Source organism: Labeo rohita, chromosome 2, assembly GCF_022985175.1.
Source record: "Labeo rohita strain BAU-BD-2019 chromosome 2, IGBB_LRoh.1.0, whole genome shotgun sequence".
Classification (NCBI taxonomy): Eukaryota; Metazoa; Chordata; class Actinopteri; order Cypriniformes; family Cyprinidae; genus Labeo; species Labeo rohita.
In genome coordinates, this window is record NC_066870.1 from 1,069,466 (window position 1) to 1,094,722 (window position 25,257).

Here is a 25,257-nt window from a genome sequence, read left to right on the forward strand (position 1 = left end):
GCCATGCACATATGCTATATAAACTGTTGCAGTGTTTTTGTGAAAGGTAGGCATTCTTCATGTTTAATGCCTATCATCAATAAACACTGCTGGAATATAAAATCATTGGTTTGTGAAAACTTTGATAATCGTGTCTGCAGAACGAGGAGTCGATGAGCTGCATTAAGAGCCGCTGCAGGTGCGAACAGGAGTTTCTACTACATTGTCTTTCATTGATTTTCATCAGATCTTCCGTTTAATGTTTTTACCTTTCAACTTTTTCAAGGTCATGGCGTATAAATGTATAAGGCAAAGTGAATAACAACTAAAAACAGCACCAGATGTTTCCTACATGGGACGATCATATTTTTCAGGCTCCGCATCTCGTCTTGTTTCAGACTGATGAGTCAGTTTGGCTAGAAATGTTTTCTTTTCGTATTTGCTCATTTTCTTGTTCTGTATTTGCCATGTTGAATGCTGTGCTGTTTTTCTGTCGGGAAACTGATTTGTTTTATTTTATATATATATATATATATACACAGTGGGTACGGAAAGTATTCAGACCCCCTTAAATTTTTTACTCTTTGTTATATTGCAGCCATTTGCTAAAATCATTTAAGTTCATTTTTTTCCCTCATTAATGTACACAGCACCCCATATTGACAGAAAAACACAGAATTGTTGACATTTTTGCAGATTTATTAAAAAAGAAAAACTGAAATATCACATGGTCCTAAGTATTCAGACCCTTTGCTGTGACACTCATATATTTAACTCAGGTGCTGTCCATTTCTTCTGATCATCCTTGAGATGGTTCTACACCTTCATTTGAGTCCAGCTGTGTTTGATTATACTGATTGGACTTGATTAGGAAAGCCACACACCTGTCTATATAAGACCTTACAGCTCACAGTGCATGTCAGAGCAAATGAGAATCATGAGGTCAAAGGAACTGCCTGAAGAGCTCAGAGACAGAATTGTGGCAAGGCACAGATCTGACTAAGGTTACAAAAAAATTTCTGCTGCACTTAAGGTTCCTAAGAGCACAGTGGCCTCCATAATCCTTAAATGGAAGACGTTTGGGTCGACCAGAACCCTTCCTAGAGCTGAGCTATCGGGGGAGAAGAGCCTTGGTGAGAGAGGTAAAGAAGAACCCAAAGATCACTGTGGCTGAGCTCCAGAGATGCAGTCGGGAGATGGGAGAAAGTTGTAGAAATTCAACCATCACTGCAGCCCTCCACCAGTCGGGGCTTTATGGCAGAGTGGCCCGACGGAAGCATCTCCTCAGTGCAAGACACATGAAAGCCCACCTGAAGGACTCCAAGATGGTGAGAAATAAGATTCTCTGGTCTGATGAGACCAAGATAGAACTTTTTGGCCTTAATTCTAAGCGGTATGTGTGGAGAAAACCAGGCACTGCTCATCACCTGTCCAATACAGTCCCAACAGTGAAGCATGGTGGTGGCAGCATCATGCTGTGGGGGTGTTTTTCAGCTGCAGGGACAGGACGACTGGTTGCAATCGAGGGAAAGATGAATGCGGCCAAGTACAGGGATATCCTGGACGAAAACCTTCTCCAGAGCGCTCAGGACCTCAGACTGGGCCGAAGGTTTACCTTCCAACAAGACAATGACCCTAAGCACACAGCTAAAATAATGAAGGAGTGGCTTCACAACAACTCTGTGACTGTTCTTGAATGGCCCAGCCAGAGCCCTGACTTAAACCCAATTGAGCATCTCTGGAGAGACCTAAAAATGGCTGTCCACCAACGTTTACCATCCAACCTGACAGAACTGGAGAGGATCTGCAAGGAGGAATGGCAGAGGATCCCCAAATCCAGGTGTGAAAAACTTGTTGCATCTTTCCCAAAAAGACTCATGGCTGTATTAGATCAAAAGGTGCTTCTACTACATACTGAACAAAGGGTCTGAATACTTAGGACCATGTGATATTTCAGTTTTTGTTTTTTAATAAATCTAAAAAAATTCTGTGTTTTTCTGTCAATATGGGGTGCTGTGTGTACATTAATGAGGAAAAAATGAACTTAAATGATTTTAGCAAATGGCTGCAATATAACAAAGAGTGAAAAATTTAAGGGGGTCTGAATACTTTCCGTACCCACTGTATATATATATATATATATATATATATACATATATGTATAAGTTTTTTTATTGTCATTGTAGTTTTAAGTAGGCAGCAACAGTATCAGCTTTGGATGACACACATTGTTCTATCACACTTTTTTTTTTTTTTTTTTTTTTTTTTTTTTTTTTTTTTTGGCATTGAAAGTTTTGGGCGGGTTTTTCTGGGGGTGGTGTGTTTTGAAGAGTTCTTGAGCTGGGAATCGTCGACCCCATCTTGTCTGTGTTTTCTCAATCTATTTCACAAACAGGATCACACACATTTCAGCAAGAAACATGACAGAGGACCCAGGTTCTGTGGCTGGTAGGTCACAACTGTCTATTTAGTGTAATTATGCTACATTAAAAAGTTATTTTTAGTTTGACATTTGAGATTTGGAGGCTAAACCGAGCCAGTCGATTTGTATATATATATATATATATAAGCTGTTTTTATCTCGCTAAATTTTGCAATAAACACGATGGTTTTATTAAGAATTTGGTTTTTATTAAGCAAATCAAGGAATTAATTATTTCTTAAAAATGGGCATTACTCAAGTTATATTATATATTATACATACTTTACAGACACTTAAAAAATATATATATTTTTTAACTTTGTGGACCCTGAAAGTTATGAGATGTATCCAAGATACTAATAAAGTTAACGGAATGTTTATTATTGCAAAATAACTCATGAAATATTTCTTTGAAGTTTAATCGAGATTTACCATGGAATGACATCTGAACCGTACGGTAGAGTTTTATAAATAAAAAAATAAAATAAAATAAAAAAAAAACAGAAAAAAAGTGCATGAGGCTATTATTTAGACGTTTACTAATAAGAATTTAATGGTTTTTTTTTTTTTCATTAGCTCCTTTTAGGAGTGAAAGTTAAAGGGTTAACCGTTCATTTACAAAATAACATTATATGTGTATTTGCTTTTGAGTTGAAAAAAAAAATATTAAGAAAATATATTTAGGCCTAGTACAGTTTTACTTTCAGTTTCACTTTTACGGTACCCATGAGCGTCGCTATTGGCCATTATTTCTAAACTAACATTTTGCAATTAGCTCCATAAACTGTACAAGAATTCGTGATTATGGCGTTATTTTAATGACAAATGTCATTATTGTAGCGCGAAAGTAGATTAATACAATGCGCGAGCGCGAATCTCTCCGCTCGCACACGGATTTCCTTTGCTCTCGCACAAACCCGGACGCGCGCGCTCAGATTCACGCTGCTCTCGCCCAGAGAGATTGCGCGCACTCAAACGCGTCTCCTTACTGTAGCCTACGTTTTCGCTGTGTTCACTCCTCATCACACCACAGCTGTTTCCTCCAGCGAAAATGAAGCACAGAAACACATACTTTATAAAACGATCATGCTGCCATTTTCATTAGAGGTTTGCATACTTCAGCTAAGAAAAGAGACCAGAAAGACAGCATTTGACTTATTCAGTAATCAAATGTTATACCTATCTATACAATACAGTGGAATATTGCAATAACACCCCTGTTAGTCAAACATTTTTTGTTATATATAATGTATATAATAATATATATTATAATTTTTTTTTGTTATTATACCCTCACTGGGGGCTGAGCCCCCTAAAATGAAACTCCTAGAATCGCCCCTGATGGAACCTACAACCCAAGAGATTCGTTCAAAAATGCTAATGCAGTAATGAAACGTTCAGTATTTATGAGTGAGTCACTGAATCTTGTAATAAAATCATTTTTGCAACTCCTTCAAATTCCTCACTCACTCATTTATCCATTTGAGAAAGACAAATTCTCATTATATATATTATATTATTTGTGGTTATAGTTTCCTAACATTGTGATGTTTGTGTGTTCTCTAAGCTACAACATCAGACTACAGTGAATACTATGACAACAGTAATGATTATGAATCACCATGCAATGGTAGCAACACCGAGGCCTTCACTGGGGTTTTCTTTCCCATCCTGTACAGCACGGCTTTCATTGTGGGTTTGATCGGAAACGCTCTGGTCCTGTGGGTCCTGATCAGAAACCGTCAAAGATCCAGTCTGACAGACGTGTGTTTCCTCAACCTCGCCCTTTGTGACCTGCTCTTTGTGGTGTCGCTCCCTTTCTGGGCTCACAGTGCTGCGCAGGAGTGGGTTTTTGGCACATTCGCGTGTCACGCCGTAAGCGGTCTCGTCATGATGGGTCTCTACGGCAGCGTCTTCTTCATGGTGCTCATGACACTGGATCGCTACGTCATCGTCGTCTACAAATGCAGTATCTGTTCCAGACGCCGTGCAAAAATAGCTCTGGCCTTATTTGTGTGGATGCTCAGCCTGTTTGCGTCCCTCCCTAATATTGTTTTTGCCAACGTGAAAAATGAGACTAACATCATAACTTGTGGATCTGAATTTCCTGACAGTTCAGGTTGGACATTTATGTACCTGAACGTCCTGAGCTTGATTCTCCCTCTGATTATTGTGAGCTTTTGCTTTTGCCGGATCATCAGCATTAAATCAGAGGAAAAGCACGGCGTCATCAGACTCCTCGTGGCTGTGCTGGGCGTTTATTTCCTCTTCTGGACTCCGTACAACGTCGTCATGTTCTTCAAGTTCCTGCAGATGAAGGGCTTTTTTGGTACCTGCGAGTGGCATGTTGATCTGAGTTTGGCCATGCCGTTTGTGGAAGCGATCGCATTAAGCCACTGCTGCCTCAATCCCATCATCTACACCTGTGTCGGACAGAAGTTCAGAAGAGCAGTCCTTACAGGCCTAAAAGAGCAGTTTCCATCAACCTGCTCTCCACAGTCACCTGATTATTCCTCCACACTGATCGCATAGAGAGAACATATTCCTCCAGAAAGAGGTTTCAATTTTTTCAGTCAGTATGTTCCCTTTGTAAACAAACATACATTGACTTCAATTGTCTTCAGTGTTGGGGGTAAAGCATCACAAGCAATGTGAGTTACGTAATCTGATTACTTTTTTAAAGTAACGTCTAAAGTAATATGTTACTCTTTAATTTACATTAAAAAATTGGATTTACTTTTTAAAGTAAGTAACAATTATGACACAACCCCACAATAATTAAATGTTAAAAACACAAACGTTTTAATCTCAAATTATGAACCACTGTCTGTGCAAAGTCTTTATTTTCTTTACATTTGTAAAACAAATGTGTGTACATATATATATATACAGTGGGTACGGAAAGTATTCAGACCCCCTTAAATTTTTCACTCTTTGTTATATTGCAGCCATTTGCTAAAATCATTTAAGTTCATTTTTTTCCTCATTAATGTACACACAGCACCCCATATTGACAGAAAAACACAGAATTGTTGACATTTTTTTAGATTTATTAAAAAAGAAAAACTGAAATATCACATGGTCCTAAGTATTCAGACCCTTTGTTCAGTATGTAGTAGAAGCACCTTTTGATCTAATACAGCCATGAGTCTTTTTGGGAAAGATGCAACAAGTTTTTCACACCTGGATTTGGGGATCCTCTGCCATTCCTCCTTGCAGATCCTTTCCAGTTCTGTCAGGTTGGATGGTAAACGTTGGTGGACAGCCATTTTTAGGTCTCTCCAGAGATGCTCAATTGGGTTTAAGTCAGGGCTCTGGCTGGGCCATTCAAGAACAGTCACGGAGTTGTTGTGAAGCCACTCCTTCATTATTTTAGCTGTGTGCTTAGGGTCATTGTCTTGTTGGAAGGTAAACCTTCGGCCCAGTCTGAGGTCCTGAGCGCTCTGGAGAAGGTTTTCGTCCAGGATATCCCTGTACTTGGCCGCATTCATCTTTCCCTCGATTGCAACCAGTCGTCCTGTCCCTGCAGCTGAAAAACACCCCCACAGCATGATGCTGCCACCACCATGCTTCACTGTTGGGACTGTATTGGACAGGTGATGAGCAGTGCCTGGTTTTCTCCACACATACCGCTTAGAATTAAGGCCAAAAAGTTCTATCTTGGTCTCATCAGACCAGAGAATCTTATTTCTCACCATCTTGGAGTCCTTCAGGTGGGCTTTCATGTGTCTTGCACTGAGGAGAGGCTTCCGTCGGGCCACTCTGCCATAAAGCCCCGACTGGTGGAGGGCTGCAGTGATGGTTGAATTTCTACAACTTTCTCCCATCTCCCGACTGCATCTCTGGAGCTCAGCCACAGTGATCTTTGGGTTCTTCTTTACCTCTCTCACCAAGGCTCTTCTCCCCTTTGGCCGATAGCTCAGCTCTAGGAAGGGTTCTGGTCGTCCCAAACGTCTTCCATTTAAGGATTATGGAGGCCACTGTGCTCTTAGGAACCTTAAGTGCAGCAGAAATTTTTTTGTAACCTTAGTCAGATCTGTGCCTTGCCACAATTCTGTCTCTGAGCTCTTCAGGCAGTTCCTTTGACCTCATGATTCTCATTTGCTCTGACATGCACTGTGAGCTGTAAGGTCTTATATAGACAGGTGTGTGGCTTTCCTAATCACGTCCAATCAGTATAATCAAACACAGCTGGACTCAAATGAAGGTGTAGAACCATCTCAAGGATGATCAGAAGAAATGGACAGCACCTGAGTTAAATATATGAGTGTCACAGCAAAGGGTCTGAATACTTAGGACCATGTGATATTTCAGTTTTTCTTTTTTAATAAATCTGCAAAAATGTCAACAATTCTGTGTTTTTCTGTCAATATGGGGTGCTGTGTACATTAATGAGGAAAAAAAAATGAACTTAAATGATTTTAGCAAATGGCTGCAATATAACAAAGAGTAAAAAATTTAAGGGGGTCTGAATACTTTCCGTAGCCACTGTGTATATATATAAACAAGCACCCAATACCAGATGAGAAAAAGTAACACAATAGTAACATAATGCATTACTTTCCATAAAAGTAACACAATTAGTTTCTTTTTCTTTTTCTTTTTTTTCAGCAGTAACACAAATGTTGTAAAACATTACTTTACTTTATACTTACAAGTAACTTTCCCAAACACTGGTTATCTTTGTTTTGTTCTTTAACAATTGTGTTAATAATGAATGTGAAGCAGGAGTTGAATGCAGAAGTTGAAGCTGTTGCAAAGGTATATTGCATGCATATCGCTCATATTTTAGATTTGCAAATGATACAAAAAATGAACAATTTCATCAGAAGCTTTAAAGGGGTCATTAGATACAAGATTCACTTTTTCATGTTGTTTGAACATTAATGTGTGTTGTCAGTGTATGTACAAATCTACCCTATAATGATAAAAATCCATGCAGTGGTTTTTAATTAATCTGTAAAAATAATATCCCCTTTTTCAAATCGAGCCGTTCTCAGATGTCTGTCGTTGTGGCGTCACATGACAGAGGCCACTCCCACCATAGTTGATTGACATGAGCGTCTTACCTCAGATCAGCTGTAACAGTACGACCTCTTTGTTTTGATGCCGGAGCAGGGATGTAAGTTAGACAAGAATATCTCTGATTGAGTGATTGAGGTGTTGTGTTGCTGGATGTAATAATGAACATAGTGGTCGCCATTTACTCCCGACATCTGAGCTGCTGAAGATGCAGTAGATTACGTTTGTTTGTGAAGGGAATGCACCTCCCGATCTACATATATCTGTCTATGTTCACGCGAATCATTCGTGATCCAGCTTCACTTACAGCAGAAGTGAGTATGAGGGTTTTTTTTATAAATCTTTGCCATCGCCTTTCCTAATAAAGTGCTAGTTAGCAAGTTTAGCGGCTAAATGCAGCTAAAGTAAACATGCTCGTCACTCCACAGAGAGAAGAGAGGGGCGGGGCGAGCAGAGCTCATTTGCATTTAAAGCAGCCTCGACCAGAATGAGATGATTTTTGCAGAGCTGATTTTGTCAAGGTAAAAGGGTGTTGTTTTACACAACCATTGAGAATTTTTAACCAAAGTATATTACAGACTTTTCATTAAGACCCTAAAGAATCATATCAACTTGTGGAAAATGGGCATCCAATGACCCCTTTAAAAATCTGAGGAATCCTCAAATGTTCATTTTATTTTTCTGTTTAATCATCAATTCATTTATAATAATTTTGAGTCATTTGTTTTTATTTGTTTGTTCTTGTTTAAATCATGTATTGCCTCATTTCATTGATTAATTAATTGATTAGTCATTTGTGTTTTATTATTATTATTTTTCCATTCTTGTTTAGCCTTATGGCTGTGTGGTTTCAAGGGATATTTGTGTTCATGAGGAGATAAGAGGGAATGTTTATGGAAATTCAAGGTTTATGGGATGTTGTTGTGAAGCAGTTTTTGTCTGAGCACTGAAACCTATGCATCTAAGATTATACAATAAACTCTGCTCCTTTTATCATCACTTTGTCTCCTGCTTCTTCTCTTTTCTCAGTCAACTTCTTGGCTGATAGAAGACTGTTAATCGAGTTCTTGGTATTTTGTGTGCCAGACAAGACACAAAGGTTTTGGGTATTAGGCAATTTTGCTTACTAGTTGTTCTGTTACCACACAAAATGGATATTTTCTGACAGGATCTGCCGTCCAGCACTGAATCTTCAAATGAAATCTACTGAAAGCTGAAAAATGAAGGAATATTTAATTGTATTTAAAGTGTCTAAAACGGAGAACAATGTGAAGCTGAATGTGATTTATATCTAAATATATTATTAAATATCCACGCGGTCATATTATAATTATTAAACTATTTTTCAGCTTACTTCTGATGTTTCTTATTTAGATATTCTGGAAAATTCGGATGTCTTTTTTCATTATTGATCCATTAGTTAGAGAGAATGACTTTGAGTTTAGTTAATTTAGAGCTAAACAACATCTGTTGAAATCGTTTGAACTAGTAGCTGTATATGAAGTGATCGCTTGAATGAGTTTGTTTCTGCTGTTGATACTGAAAACGATTCATGTGTTTGTCTCACAGGGTTCAGGTGTGTTTATTCTGACTGGTTGTAAAAATATTTGACATAGTCTGCTTAGATTATTGCCTGTATCTCTCTGTGCTTTCAGATACTCTCAGCACTTTCAGTTGAGAATCACAGCTGCAGACGGAATGATCCTGTAGTCAAACTTTTAAGTTTATTCCTCTTCTTTTGTGGAAATGTTTTCTTGTGGTAGTTCCTCATTTTCTTTTTCTGTGTTTGTCTGCTGTGCTGTTTTTCTGTCGGGAAACTGATTTGTTTTTATTATATATAATAAAACAATATATATATAGATTCAGACTAAAAAAAAATATATATATATATATATATATATTTTTTTTTTTATTGTCATTGTACTTTTAAGTAGGCGACAACAGTATCAACTTTGGATGACACGCATTGTAATTCTGTCACACTTTTTGTTTTGACATTGAAAGTTTTGGGCGGGTTTTTCTGGGGGTGGTGTGTTTTGAAGAGTTTTTGAGCTGGGAATCGTCGACCCCATCTTGTCTGTGTTTTCTCAATCTATTTCACAGACAGGATCACACACATTTCAGCAAGAAACATGACAGAGGACCTGGGTTCTGTGGCTGGTAGGTCACAACTGTCTATTTAGTGTAATAATGCTACATTAAAAAGTTATTTTTAGTTTGACATTTGGAGGCCAAACCGAGCCAGTCGATTTGTATATATATTTTTAAGCTGTTTTTATCACGCTAAATTTTGCAATAAACACGATGGTTTTATTAAGAATTTGGTTTTTATTAAGCAAATCAAGGAATTAATTATTTCTTAAAAATTATATATTATATATATATTTTACAGACACTTAAAAAAAATATATATTTTTTTTTACTTTGTGGACCCTGAAGGTTATGAGATGTATCCAAGATACTAATAAAGTTAAAGGAATGTTTATTATTGCAAAATAACTCATGAAATATTTCTTCGAAGTTAAATCGAGATTTACCATGGAATGACATCTGAACCGTACGGTAGAGTTTTATTAAAAAAAAAAAAAAAAAAAAAAAAAACCAAACCAAAAAAAAAAAAAAAAAAAAAAAAGTGTATGAGGCTATTGTTCAGATGTTTACTAATAAGAATTTCATGGGTTTTTTTTTTTTCATTAGCTCCTTTTTCATTACTGAAAGTTAAAGGGTTAACCGTTTATTTACAAAATAACATTATATGTGTATTTGCTTTTGAGTTGAAAAAAAAAAATAAAGAAAATATATTCAGGCCTAGTACAGTTTTACTTTCATTTTCACTTTTATGGTACCCATGAGCATCGCTATTGGCCATTATTTCTAAACTGACTACTCAGCCCCTCTAACATTTTGCGATTAGCTCCATAAACTGTACACGAATTCGTGATTATGGCGTTATTTTAATGACAGATGTCGAGAGCGCATTATTGTACTCAAAACGCGTCTCTCTGTAACGAAGCGGAGCTGAGGCAGGATGAGGTGAGGATCTAAGTGCAGGAGTTTATGGAAAGTCCAAGGAAAAAAAAAAAAAAAAAAAAAAAAAAACCACCAAGTAATCCAAAACGGGTGACACTGAGAAACCCGACCAGAACCGGAAGCAACCATTACAGACATTAACAACTGACAAAATACAGGGGAAAGACAAGGACTATTTATACACAGGGCAGAGGTAATGATCTAATTGGTAACCAGGGTAACTAATGAGGGAGTGGGTGTGGTTCAATGAACATCCATGGCGACAAACAAGAGAACAGAGAGGCAGGGAAACAGTGAACAATAAGACACAAAAACTACAAAATAAGTGTCCTTAAACACGGATACAGAAAACGAAGACCAGGATCATGACATAAGCCCCCCTCCAAGGAGCGGCTTCCAGACGCTCCAAACAGGAATTCAAGTCCAGGAGGGGGGAGGAGCTCAGGCAGAACTGGGGAAGGGATGGAGGGCCAGGTCTATGTGAGGGGAGATAAACAGGGGACTGAAGCAGAACAAGAGGCCAGGGTGGAGTCAGCCAGATGGGGGGAGCTGAGGACCACCAGATCATGAGAGAAGACCTCCACGGCGGAGCAGGCGGAACCCAGCAGGGCGGAGCAGGAGCCCACCAGGGCGGAACGGACGGAGCATGAAGCGCCGGAACCCTCCAGGGCGGAGCCGGAGGCGCAGGAGCCCTCCAGCGCGTAGCAGCCCTCCAGGGCGGAACAGGAGGCGGAGCAGTATCCCTCCAGGGCGGAGCAGGAGGCGCATCAGCCCTCCAATGCGGAACAGGAGGCGGAGCAGCCCTCTGGGGCGAAACAGGAGGCGCAGCAGCCCTCCGGGGCGGAGCAGGAGGCGGAGCAGGCGGCGCAGCAGCCCTCCGGGGCGGAACAGGAATCCGCGTCACGGTCTGGGACCTGGGGAAAGCAGGGACAGAGGAGGCAGACAGAATAGGGGGAGAAGGCGCAGCAGCCCTCCAGGGCGGAACAGGAGGTGCAGCAGCCCCCCGGGGCGAAGCAGGAGGCGGAGCAGCCCTCCGGGGCGAAGCAGGAACCTGCGTCATGGTCTGGGACCTGGGGAAAGCAGGGACAGAGGAGGCACACAGAGTACGGAGAGAAGCAGAGACGTTGTAAGGGGACGCCGCCTCCATGGGAGGTTCTACAGCCACAGCGGTCACCTCAGGAGGCATTGGCGCGGCTTCTCCGACTGGCGGGAGCTCGGGAGCAGGTTTGTGACCAGGCGGGAACTCTGGAGCAGGCTTGTGACCAGGCGGGAGTTCTGGAGCAGGCTTGTGACCAGGCGGGGGCTCTGGAGCGAACTGGTGAACAGATGTGACCTCAAGGGTTGACTTGTGAACAGGCGTGGCCTCAGGAGCTGACTTAAGAACAGACGTAACCTCAGGAGCTAACTGGTGAACAGACATGAGCTCAGGAGTACAGTGTGCAGCCCACACACACCAAATGGCAACCGCCATGACAGGAAGAGCAGCAGCTGGGGGCAGGACCTCATTAATAGTTGGTCTTGGAGACGCTGATGCAGCTGAGATGTTAACTGCCCTTACTGACACTAGGGGTGGATCCAGTACGCTGGCCATCATGATGGGCCGTGACCTTGGAATGTCGAACGGGGCGTGACTTAACTCAGGATCGTCGAACGATGCATGGCGAGGCTCTGAGCGGTCAGATGAGACTTGACTCGACCCTTGACGATCAGACGTGGAACGACAAAACTCTGGACAGACAGTAGAGATGTGATGGGGCTCTGAACAGAAAGATGAAATGTGACTTGACTCTGGACGGGCAGACGTGACGTGACTAGGTTTGTGAAGTTCAGTAGTGACTTGACTTATGAAGATAAGTGGTGACTTGACTTGGCTCGTGGGTATCAGCGGTGAACTGACTTGACTCGTGAAGACCAGCAGTGACTTTGCTTGCCTCAGGAACAACGGCTGTGACCTTGCTTGACGCAGGACCGCCTTGACGTTGCTGGACTTGGAAGCTTGACTGGACTTGGAAGCAACATCTGTAGCTTGACTCGACTCTGAGGCAGCGGCTGTGGCTTTATTTGACACTGGAACAGCGACTGTATATTTGCTTGACTCTGGAACTACAGCTTTGGCTTGACTTGACTCGGAAGCTTGACTGGAAGCTGAGGCTTGACTGGACGCTCAAGCTGCAACTTGACTTGGCTCGGAAACTTGACTGGACTTTACCAGAACAGCAGTTGTGACGTGACTTGAATTTGCAGGAACAGCAGCTGGTGCAGGCTCAGGAGAAGCAGACATGAAGTTAACAGGCTGTGGCTTGGCTGACGTGGTGTAAGCTGGTTCTTGAGCAGCAGACTTACGGTAGGCTGGTTCTGGCATGGCCATCCTGTGTGCAGGCTCTGGCGTGGCGGCCATCTTGTCCAGCGGGTCTGGGCTGGCGACCATGTTGTGAATTGCCCTCTCAACCTCCTCCACAGTAAAAGGGGACTCACAAAACAGCAAAACAAAGTCTATATACTGTGCCAAGGTCCAGCTGGGGTCCTCATCAGGTAAGGTTAAACTAATTTCTGGATCGAGTCCACTCCAGAAACAGTCCTTTGTTTTAGTGTCATCTCCAGGCACAAGATGGCTATATAAAAGGAACTCCTCCACATAATATTCGATAGGTCAGCCGTTTTGAAAAACTGAGCAAAGGGTACTCAGAGGGTCACACAAAACTCCTACTAGATCCATTTGGTGGTCAGTTGTTCTGTAACGAAGCGGAGCTGAGGCAGGATGAGGTGAGGATCTAAGTGCAGGAGTTTATTGAAAGTCCAAGGAAAAAACAACAAGTAATCCAAAACGGGTGACACTGAGAAACCCGACCAGAACCGGAAGCAACCATTACAGACATTAACAACTGACAAAATACAGGGGAAAGACAAGGACTATTTATACACAGGGCAGAGGTAATGATCTAATTGGTAACCAGGGTAACTAATGAGGGAGTGGGTGTGGTTCAATGAACATCCATGGCGACAAACAAGAGAACAGAGAGGCAGGGAAACAGTGAACAATAAGACACAAAAACTACAAAATAAAAGTCCTTAAACACGGATACAGAAAACGAAGACCAGGATCATGACACTCTCCTTACTGTAGCCTACGTTTTCGCTGTGTTCACCCCTCATCACACCACAGCTGTTTCCTCCAGCGAAAATGAAGCACAGAAACACATACTTTATAAAACGATCATGTTGCCATTTTCATTTGAAAATTTAACTTTCAATAGTTTCTAGTGCACGTGGCAAAGAGGTTTGCATACTTCAGCTAAGGAAAGAGACCAGAAAGACAGCATTTGACTTATTCGGTAATCAAATGTTATACCTATCTATACAATACAGTGGAATATTGCAATAACACCCCTGTTAGTCAAACATTTTTTATTATATATAATGTATATAATAAATATATATAATATATTTTTTGTTATTATACCCTCACTGGGGGCTGAGCCCCCTAAAATGAAACTCCTAGAATCGCCCCTGATGGTACCTACAACCCAAGAGATTCGTTCAAAAATGCTAATGCAGTAATGAAACGTTCAGTATTTATGAGTGAGTCACTGAATCTTGTAATAAAATCATTTTTGCAACTCCTTCAAATTCCTCACTCACTCATTTATCCATTTGAGAAGGACAAATTCTCATTATTTGTGTATATAGTTTCCACTCGCATGGATTTTTTCCACACTGTAATACATTATATGATAAATAGGCCTATATTATATTATATGAACTAACATTGTGATGTTTGTGTGTTCTCTAAGCTACAACATCAGACTACAGTGAATACTATGACAACAGTAATGATTATGAATCACCATGCAATGATAGCAACACCGAGGCCTTCATTAGGGTTTTCTTTCCCATCCTGTACAGCACGGCTTTCATTGTGGGTTTGATCGGAAACGCTCTGGTCCTGTGGGTCCTGATCAGAAACCATCAAAGATCCAGTCTGACAGACGTGTGTTTCCTCAACCTCGCCCTTTGTGACCTGCTCTTTGTGGTGTCGCTCCCTTTCTGGGCTCACAGTGTTGTGGAGGAGTGGGTTTTTGGCACATTCGCGTGTCACGCCGTAAGCGGTCTCGTCATGATGGGTCTCTACGGCAGCGTCTTCTTCATGGTGCTCATGACACTGGATCGCTACGTCATCATGGTCTACAAACGCAGTATCTGTTCCAGACACCGTGCAAAAATAGCTCTGGCCTTATTTGTGTGGATGCTCAGCCTGTTTGCGTCCCTCCCTAATATTGTTTTTGCTAAAGTGAAAAATGAGAATAACATCATAACTTGTGGATCTGAATTTCCTGACAGTTCAGGTTGGACATTTATGTACCTGAACGTCCTGAGCTTGATTCTCCCTCTGATTATTGTGAGCTTTTGCTTTTGCCGGATCATCAGCATTAAATCAGAGGAAAAGCACGGCGTCATCAGACTCCTCGTGGCTGTGCTGGGCGTTTATTTCCTCTTCTGGACTCCGTACAACGTCGTCATGTTCTTCAAGTTCCTGCAGACGAAGGGCTTTTTTGGTACCTGTGAGTGGCATGTTGATCTGAGTTTGGCCATGCCGTTTGTGGAAGCGATCGCATTAAGCCACTGCTGCCTCAATCCCATCATCTACACCTGTGTCGGACAGAAGTTCAGAAGAGCAGTCCTTACAGGCCCAAAAGAGCAGTTTCCATCAACCTGCTCTCCACAGTCACCTGATTATTCCTCCACACTGATCGCATAGAGAGAACATATTCCTCCAGAAAGAGGTTTCAATTTTTTCAGTCAGTATGTTCCCTTTGTAAACAAACATACATTGACTTCAATTGTCTTCAGTGTTGGGGGTAAAGCATCACAAGCAATGTGAGTTACATAATCTGATTACTTTTTTAAAGTAACTTCTAAAGTAATATTTTACTCTTTAATTTACATTAAAAAAATTAAGATTCACTTTTTCAAGTAACGGTAGTTTCTGTTTTCCCATGTATTGACTGACAACTCTCGTGAGAGAAATGTTGAGAGAAATCAGGAGTAAGTGCAGAGGTGTTGTTGTAGGTGTAAATGTCAACATGCATTTACTCATTTCACTCACACAAACACAGATTCAGTATTCCTCACAATGACCACAAACTCAGATTATGACACAACCCCACAATAATTAAATGTTAAACACAAGCGTTTTAATCTCAAATTATGAACCACTGTCTGTGTAAAGTCTTTATTTTCTTTACATATGTTAAAAAAATAAAAATTATAAAAACAAGCACCCAATACCAGATGAGAAAAAGTAACACAAAAGTAATATAATGCATTACTTTCCATAAAAGTAACACAATTAGTTTCTTTCTGTTTTCTTTTTTTTTCGGCAGTAACACAGATGTTGTAAAACATTACTTTACTTTATACTTACAAGTAACTTTCCCCAACACTGGTTATCTTTGTTTTGTTCTTTAACACTTTTGTTAATAATGAATGTGAAGCAGGAGTTGAATGCAGAAGTTGAAGCTGTTGCAAAGGTATATTGCATGCATATCGCTCATATTTTAGATTTGCAAATGATACAAAAAATGAACAATTTCATCAGAAGCTTTAAAGGGGTCATCAGATACAAGATTCACTTTTTCATGTTGTTTGAACATTAATGTGTGTTGTCAGTGTATGTACAAATCTAGTCAAGTCAAGTCACCTTTATTTATATACCGCCTTTAACAATACAGAATTGTGACAAGGCGGCTGTACAGTATTAAATAGGAAACAGTACATCAACAATGCCAAAGGCAACTCACTTTTCAGGTAAAGGTAGTTAATCAAAAACAATAAAATAAAATGCAATATTGTGTTAAGAGAAAGTGTCCCCAACTAAGAAAGCCAGAGGCGACAGCGGCAAGGAACCAAAACTCCATCTGTGACAAATGGAGAAAAAAACCTTGGGAGAAACCAGGCTCAGTCGGGGGGGCCAGTTCTCCTCTGGCCAAAGTTCCCGTGGTCTTGTGCCGACAGCCGTCTAGGTGACGAGGTCTTCACTGTGGATCCGTCTCTGGGGCTCATCTAGTTGATGTGGACTCCGCTGACATTCAGGCAGTGGCGATTTCTTTAAGACTGCAAGGGAAGCTCAGCTTCCCCTATAATGTCACAAAATTAATGGTCAAATTATGTACTATTGTATTAACATTTTATTGACTAAAAATGCGTTAGAAAACGTTCATCTCAAAGACGAGTTCGTTCAGAATCAGTTAGATATAGCAGGTCGGCTGACTTGATTTTCTTCTCATACATTCCCGTAGCGTCACAGTGCATTTCCCCGTTGAAGCCCAGCGTCCATTGACTTCAATGCGGCTGCTTTGAACGTTTTTTTTCAGTGCTTTGAAACTAGACGGTCATTGGATAAACGCTGCGATTATGTCCCGCCCACGGACGCTCAGCGTCTCTGGGGGTGAATGAGGAGCAAATGAGGAGTGGGCTGGCCTGGACTCCGAGCTTCTGCGTGATGATTGGAGGGTCTGTCGAAAGATTGCATCTCCTTTTGACTGACAGCGATTTTGTACTATAAGGAATCGCTGAAGCTATTCGCGCTCAGTCCCATCGCGGATTTCTCAAGTTCAGTCGAAATAAAAACTGCTGCAACCTATTTCTTTATATTTGCTTGGCGAAATTGCTTGATTTTCATCATACATTTCACACAATTATACACCACATTCCTTGTTTCACTTTTACAGAGTTTAATATTTTTTTTTAGATCGTTCATTCATTCATTCATGTTAATATTTAATGTAGTAATCAATATATATATAGATTACTACATTAAATATTAACATGGAGGATGACTATAAATTAATATAAATATATATATATATAGTAATCTTGAAAAATTTTAACATAACATAATGAAACCTTATATTTCTATTAAAATACTTTATAAATAAATAAATAAATAAATCTCCATAATAACCTTATTTAAAGTGCAAAATATTTATACTATATAGTAGCATCTGACTAAAAGAAAAAATACATCATATTTTGCATAATAAAACTAAAGCTTTTTTTTTTTACGATTGTTTGCATTGTGACTTACTTATGACAATAAGGCACATTCTTGTGAATAAATAAATAGACAATTTTATGATGTTGATGTCATGAGCTTCCCCTATTTGACAGACCAGTAGCCGCCACTGCATTCAGGGCTGTAGAGGTCGTCTCTAGGTGCTGATCCACCGTCTGGGCTGGGTTCGGACTGGATCCGGGGGACTGCAGTGACCATCTGATCTGGATACGGACTGGATCTGGTGGTTAATGTGACCTCGGAATAAGAGAGAAACAGACTAATATTAGTGTAGATGTCATTCTTCTGACGATGCACCGAGTACATCGGGTGTTATAGGAAGTGTTCCCGGTTTCCGGTTGACCTAATTAGTGCAGCCTAACAATCCTTTAACGGATTTGAATTATAAGAATATGTTGATGTGTTATGTGTAAGCAAGGTTAAAGAGATGGGTCTTTAATCTAGATTTAAACTGACAGAGTGTGTCTGCGTCCCGAACATTGTAGGGTAGATTGTTCCAGAGTTTGGGCGCTAAATAAGAAAAAGATCTGCCGCCCGCGGTTGATTTTGATATTCTAGGTATTATCAGATTGCCAGAGTTTTGAGAACGCAGCGGACGTGAGGGACTATAATGCGATAAGAGCTCACTCAGGTACTGAGGAGCTAAACCATTCAGGGCTTTGTAAGTAATTAGCAAGATTTTAAAATCTATACGATGTTTAATAGGGAGCCAGTGCAGTGTAGACAGAACCGGGCTAATATGATCATACTTTTTGGTTCTAGTAAGAACTCTAGCTGCTGCATTTTGGACCAGCTGGAGTTTGTTTATTAAGCGAGCAGAACAACCACCCAATAAAGCATTACAATAATCTAACCGTGAGGTCATAAACGCATGAATTAATGTTTCAGCATTTGACATTGAGAGCATAGGTCGTAGTTTAGATATATTTTTGAGATGGAAAAATGCAGTTTTGCAAATACTAGAGATGTGGTTTTCAAAGGAAACATTACCATTATACTTACCCTATAATGATAAAAATCCATGCAGTGGTTTTTAATTAATCTGTAAAAATAATATCCCCTTTTTCAAATCGAGTCATTCCCAGATGCCTGTCCTTGTGGCGTCACACTGACAGAGGCCACTCCCACAATAGTTGATTGACATGAGTGTTTTACCTCAGATCAGCTGTAACAGTCCATCCTCTTTGTTTCAATGTCGGAGCAGGGATGTAAGTTAGACAAGAATATCTCTGATTGAGTGATTGAGGTGTTGTGTTGCTGGATGTAATAATGAACATAGTGGTCGTCATTTACTCCCGACATCTGAGCCGCTGAAGATGCAGTGGATTATGTTTATTTGTGAAGGGAATGCGCCTCCTGATCTACATATATCCGTCTATGTTCGTGTGAATCATTCATGAACCAACTTCACTTACAGCAGAAGTGAGTTTAGTGGCTAAACGCGGCTAAAGTAAACAGGCTCGTCACTCCACAGAGAGAAGAGAGGGGCGGGGCGAGCAGAGCTCATTTGCATTTAAAGCAGCCTCGACCAGAATGAGATGATTTTAGCAGAGCTGATTTTGACAAGGTAAAAAGGGTGTTGTTTTACACAACCATTGAGCATTTTTTACCAAAATATATTATAGACTTTTCATTAAGACCCTAAAGAATCATATCAACTTGTGGAAAATGGGCATCCGATGACCCCTTTAAAAATCTTTGAGGTTAAAGGATCTGAGGGTCCTCAAATGTTCATTTTATTTTTCTGTTTAATCATCAATTCATTTATAATAATTTTGAGTCATTTGTTTTTATTTGTTCTTGTTTAAATCATTTATTGCCTCATTTCATTGATTAATTAATTGATTAGTCATTATTATTTTTCCATTCTTGTTTAGCCTTATGGCTGTGTGGTTTCAAGGGATGTCTGCGTTCGAGGAGATAAGAGGGAATGTTTATGGAAATTCAAGGTTTATGGGATGTTGTTGTGAAGCAGTTTTTGTCTGAGCACTGAAACCTATGCATCTAAGATTATACAATAAACTCTGCTCCTTTTATCATCACTTTGTCTCCTGCTTCTTCTCTTTTCTCAGTCAACTTCTTGGCTGATAGAAGACTGTTAATCGAGTTCTTGGTATTTTGTGTGCAAGACAAGACAATTTTGCTTACTAGTAGTTCTGCTACCAGACAAAATGGATATTTTCTGTCAGGATCTGGCGTCCGGCGCTGGATCTTAATGATCTGGTGTGATCTAACATTTTGCTGTTGTAGTTTTCCCCATAAGAGCAGATGACACCAGGTCAGATGAGACCATTATGGAGGGGTCAGAAGTTAAGCTAGATGACAGTTATTTTGACAAAAAGTTAGCAAGAGCTTTTTAAGATCAATAATTAATGAAATATTTATAGTATAAATATTTATATGCTATATTTATACTTATATCTGTTATTAAATTTGGGGAATTTCAGTCTTGCACCCATTGATTTATCAGCTTAAGAAACAACAGCTGAGTGGGAAATGACCCAGATATCAAGATACAGTTCCACTGAAACAATGTTAAGTTGATGTGTCAATGCTAACTGCTCTGAATTAATGTTGTAAAGTGATGTTAGTTTCATATCACAATTGCACCCGCAATTTATGTTGAATCATGATTGAGATTTCAACAACAAAACCCACTGAATTAATATTACACTACTGATTCTACATCACTGCTGTTGAATCAAATTCAACAGAATTCAAATTTAATGTTAACTGCTCTGAATTAATGTTGTAAATGAAGTTGGTTCCATCACTTTTGCACCTGCAATTTATGTTGAATCAAGATTGAGAAAACAAAACCCACTGAATTAATATTACACTACTGATTCTACATCACTGCTGTTGATGCACTATTGAAACTAACAAAAATAATCAACGGTAATGTCAGTGAATCAACCTTACACTCAGTGTTGTGAAGGTTACTTTGGAAATGTAATAGGTTACAGATTACAAGTTACTCTATTTAAAATGTATGTAACGCCAAGCCAGCAGAGGGAGCCCTCACCCTAGGACCGCCTGCATGCTCCCTCTGCTGCTTCTATTGTTACTTCCTGTTTGTCACTATTTAAGGACTCACCATGTGCTCACTTCTTTGCGAAGTATTGCCAGTTCACCTGCCTTACCGAGCGTTTGTTATATTTCTCTGTTGGATTACCTGTTGCTATCTTGCTTTGTTTATGGACTACTGAGTTTACGGATTACCCTTATTGGATTGTTTGCTGTTTCTGGACTGTCTTTACGGTATTTGACCCACTGCCTGCTTTATCTCTCTGCTACCTGGATTACGTTTATGTGTTGTACGTTTTGGACTGCCTTTCCGGTTATTGACCCTCTGCCTGTTCCATCGTGTATGTTTGCTGTTGTTTATAATAAACTTCTGCAATTGGATTCTACACCGCCTCAGCGTCCTCACGTTACAATGTAACACGTAGTGTAACTTTTTCAATTACTTTATTAAAGTAATGTAACATTACTTTTTGACTAAATTTCTAATATTTTCAACTGTTAATCATTTCAAAACATTTAAACTAGGCAGAGTTAAACTTACAGCAGCACTCAACACTGATGACTGTCAGACTTTATCCCTTGAATTAAAATTACAATAAGTATACATTTTTATTTTGCCATAACAACTGGCTAGATATACATTATCCTACTTATTACACAGCTGCTCGCCATAAAAGTAAATAATTAGACACGAAACACTGATCTGAGCTGAAATATTTGAATGCAAAGCTTCCGTGAAGAAATCAGTTGCTAGCAAGTGGTAAGTTGACAGAACTAAAAAATTGTACACATAATATTGAATTGAGCATTAATATTTTATTAGCTAACCAAATGCAAAGCTTCCACCAAGAAAAACTATCAAGCGTATAGCTTTGACTTAAGTGGCCCCGGATGAGTCTGTGTTATTAGATTTTACTAGTTGTTATTGGGGAATAACATACCTTGGAATGTCATGACTGACCAATCAGAATCAAGCATTCCACAGAGCCGTGTAATAACTTAATTTAAAGCACAGCTAGAGCAGTCAATGCAATTTTGGAAAAGTCAGTTAAATCTGTATGTGGGGGTGTGTGAAAAAGAATCAGATGTAACCCTCTTTGTAATCATTAACATTTTCAAAAGTAACTGTAATTTAATTACACATATTTTTCTCAGTAACTGTAACTAATTACAGTTACATTTATTTTGTAATTAAATTACGTAATTCCGTTACATGTAACTAGTTACTCACCTGTAACACTGGTTACACTATGATGTTGATTCTACATCACTGCTGTTGAATTGATATGAAAATTTCCTAAAAGAAAATTTCCTAAAAGAATATTGGTAATATTCTTCTATCAATGTTAATATAATGTTGGTTCTAAACCACTTTTCTTGAAACATTGAAAATACAACTAAAATGTCAACAGTGTCAAAAAATAATGTTGCCATCTGATGTTCCAAGGTAATGTTAAAACAACATTAATATTTCTGACCATGTCAAAGTTTAGGGAAAACCTTTTCAAACATCAGTGATGCCTTTTCAGCAGCTGAGTAAGTTTTTTTTATTTCACAGTTTAACACAATCAATGACAAAAAGACCAGTATCCAGTATCTCAAAATATTAGAATATTTACATTTGAGTTTCATTAAATGTCCATCCCTACAGTATAAATTCCAGGTATCTCTTATTCTTTGAAACCGCAATAATGAGGAAGACTGCTGACTTGGCAGTGGTCCAGAAGACAATCACTGACAACCTCCACAAAGAGAGTAAGTCACAGAAGGTCATTACTGAAAGGGGTGGCTGTTTACAGAGTGCTGTATCAAAGCATATTAAATGCAAAGTTGACTGGAAGGAAGAAATTGGGTAGAAAAAGGTGCACATGCAACAGGGATGACCACAAGCTTGAGAAAACTGTCAAGCAAAGCTGATTCAAACACTTGGGAGAGCTTCACAAGGAGTGGACTGAAGCTGAAATCAGTGCATCAAGAGTCACCACGCTCAGACGTCTTCAGGAAAAGGGCTACCAAGCCACTTCTGAAACAGAAACAACGTCAGAAGCATCTCACCTGGGCTGATAAGAAAATGAACTTGACTGTTGCTCAATGGCCCAAAGTCCTCTTTTCAGATAAAAGTAAATTTTGCACTTCATGTTGAAATCATGGTCCCAGAGTCTGGAGGAAGACTGGAGAGGCACGGAATCCAAGCTGCTTAAAGTCTAGTGTGAAGTTTCTAAAGTCAGTGATGATTTGGGGTGCCGTGACGTCTGCTGGTGTTGGTCCATTGTGTTTTATCAAGTGCAAAGTCAATGCAGCCATCTACCAGGAGATTTTGGAGCACTTTATGCTTCCATCTGCTGACAAGCTTTATGGAGATGCTGATTTCCTTTTCCAGCAGGAATTTAGCACCTGGCCACAGTGCAAAAAACACTTTCAAGTGGTTTGCTGACCATGATATTACTGTGCTTTATTGGCCAGCCAACATGCCTGATCTGAACCCCATTGAGAATCTATGGGATAAGAGAAAGATGAGAAACAGTCAGTCCAACAATATACAGACGAGCTGAAGGTTCAATAGTGCCTGATCTCTTCCACGCCACTGCTTACTGATGCTGTCATTTGTGCTGCCGATCAAGTACTGAGTGCATAAATGAACATACTTTAAAGAAGTTTTTTTTTTGTTTTGCAAATCCATTTTTTGATTGATCTTATGAAATATTCTAATATGTTGAGATACTGGATTTTGACTTTCATGAGCTGTAAGCTCTAATCATCAAAATTAAAAAAAAAAAAAAAAAAAAATTGAAATGTTTTACTTTACATGTAATGAATCTAGAATATATGAATGTTTCAGTTTTTGAAATAAGTTACCAACAAAAAATGAACTTTTCATGATTTTCTAATTTTTTGAGATCACCTGTATTACCTTTAAAAATAACATTACTTTCATAAGTCTGATGTCAGTTTAAAGGGGTCATTGGATGCCCATTTTTCACAAGTTGATATAATTCTTTAGGGTCTTAATGAAAAGTCTATAAAATACTTCGGTTAAAAATTCTCAATGGTTGTGTAAAACAACACCCGTTTTACCTTGTCAAAATCAGCTCTGCAAAAATCATCTCATTCTGGTCGAGGCTGCTTTAAATGCAAATGAGCTCTGCTCGCCCCGCCCCTCTCTTCTCTCTGTGGAGTGACGGTCTTGTTTACTTTAGCCGCATTTAGCCGCGTTTAGCTGTTAAACTTGCTAACTAGCACGTTATAAGGAAAGGCGATCGCAAAGATTCATAAAAAAATAACACTTATACTCACTTCTGCTGTAGGTGAAGCTGGATCACGAATGATTCACGTGAACATAGACGGATATATGTAGATCGGGAGGTGCATTCCATTCACAAACAAACGTAATCCACTGCATCTTCAGCGGCTCAGATGTCGGGAGTAAATGACGACCACTATGTTCATTATTACATCCAGCAACACAACACCTCAATCACTCAATTAGAGATATTCTTGTCTAACTCACATCCCTGCTCCGGCATCAAAACAAGGACGGCTGGTCTGAGGTAAGATGCTCATGTCAATCAACTATTGTGGGAGTGGCCTCTGTCATGTCAGGCATCTGAGAACGGCTCGATTTGAAAAAGGGGATATTATTTTTACAGATTAATTAAAAACCACTGCATGGATTTTTATCATTATAGGGTAGATTTGTACATACACTGCCAACACACATTAATGTTCAAACAACATGAAAAAGTGAATTTAGCATCTGATGACCCCTTTAACAAGTGGTCCAGCAAGTATTCAGAATTATTCAGCATTAATCTACTGCCTCCTTTCTTTTTTTCTTTTTTTTTTTTTACCTTTTCTTCCTCTTTTCTTTCTTTCTTCCCTTTTTTTTTTTTTTTTTACATTTAATGCAGATTCAGGAATAAGAACAATTTCCTGAAGCAGTAATCAGGCAGCAGGGCACAGGACACAGGACAGCACCAAGTCCCAGGTCAGGTGATGATCCTGTTGACTACAACTCAAAGCATTATCAATGTCATCACTATCAGGAGATGCTTCTCATTTCTTTAATTATCCATACTCGTCTGCCTTCACTCCTACCAAAGGAAAGGTGCTCTGCAAGCACTGAGTATAGATGCAATACGTGGGCAATGTGTAAAGTATAATATTCTTGCTTACACACACACACACACACACAATGTAGCAAAAACAAGTACACACACACACACACACACACACACACGCACAACTGACAAATGTTGTTGGAACTTTATCTCTCTGGTTATCTGTGTATCATCTTGCCTCAGACTCTGAGAAAGAGTCATTTGATCAGTTTTCTTCAGTTTGTTGGGTTCAGGGCTGACACTGGTAACGCTTGTGCTACAGGGGAAATATTTTGCGTTGGTTATATGACATCTATGTTAACCCAAGAATGGGAAGATCGGAATGAACCATGAGTATGCAGTTATATTCACAGGATTGTTATTTAATAACTCTTTAAGAAATGCAAGGGTTATTAGGATGTTTTGGATATAGTTGGCAAATTTCACTATCAAATGCTTTGTTGTCTTTATGGCTCAATACTGGTTTGAGACTTCATTCCTAGAAGGGGAATATCAGACATGGTTGATTCTGATCTGGAAACACACTTTAATGATCAGGAATGTCAGGAAGTCTGTAGGCGTCATTGGATTTTCATTCAACCGACAAT

General features: G+C 39.5%; 3 protein-coding genes across 3 annotated transcripts in view; all 3 read left to right on the plus strand.

The window, feature by feature from the left end:
- The window catches only part of LOC127173547 (C-C chemokine receptor type 2-like), a 47,807-nt gene extending 32,170 nt beyond the window's left edge, over nt 1-15,637 (plus strand). The window contains exon 3 of the mRNA XM_051123488.1: nt 14,457-15,637. Coding sequence (XP_050979445.1) covers nt 14,457-15,209 — 753 coding nt within the window. The 3' untranslated portion in view covers nt 15,210-15,637. The remainder of the gene's footprint in view (nt 1-14,456) is intronic.
- The window catches only part of LOC127173530 (C-C chemokine receptor type 2-like), a 37,822-nt gene extending 17,980 nt beyond the window's left edge, over nt 1-19,842 (plus strand). The window contains exon 3 of the transcript XR_007828781.1: nt 19,804-19,842. The gene's annotated coding sequence lies outside the window, so the exon portion shown is untranslated. The remainder of the gene's footprint in view (nt 1-19,803) is intronic.
- The window catches only part of LOC127173539 (C-C chemokine receptor type 2-like), a 41,824-nt gene continuing 18,885 nt past the window's right edge, over nt 2,319-25,257 (plus strand). Inside the window, exons 1-2 of the mRNA XM_051123475.1 lie at nt 2,319-2,427; nt 3,969-4,958. Of these exons, the coding sequence (XP_050979432.1) occupies nt 2,400-2,427; nt 3,969-4,933 (993 nt within the window). The 5' untranslated portion in view covers nt 2,319-2,399 and the 3' untranslated portion in view covers nt 4,934-4,958. The remainder of the gene's footprint in view (nt 2,428-3,968; nt 4,959-25,257) is intronic.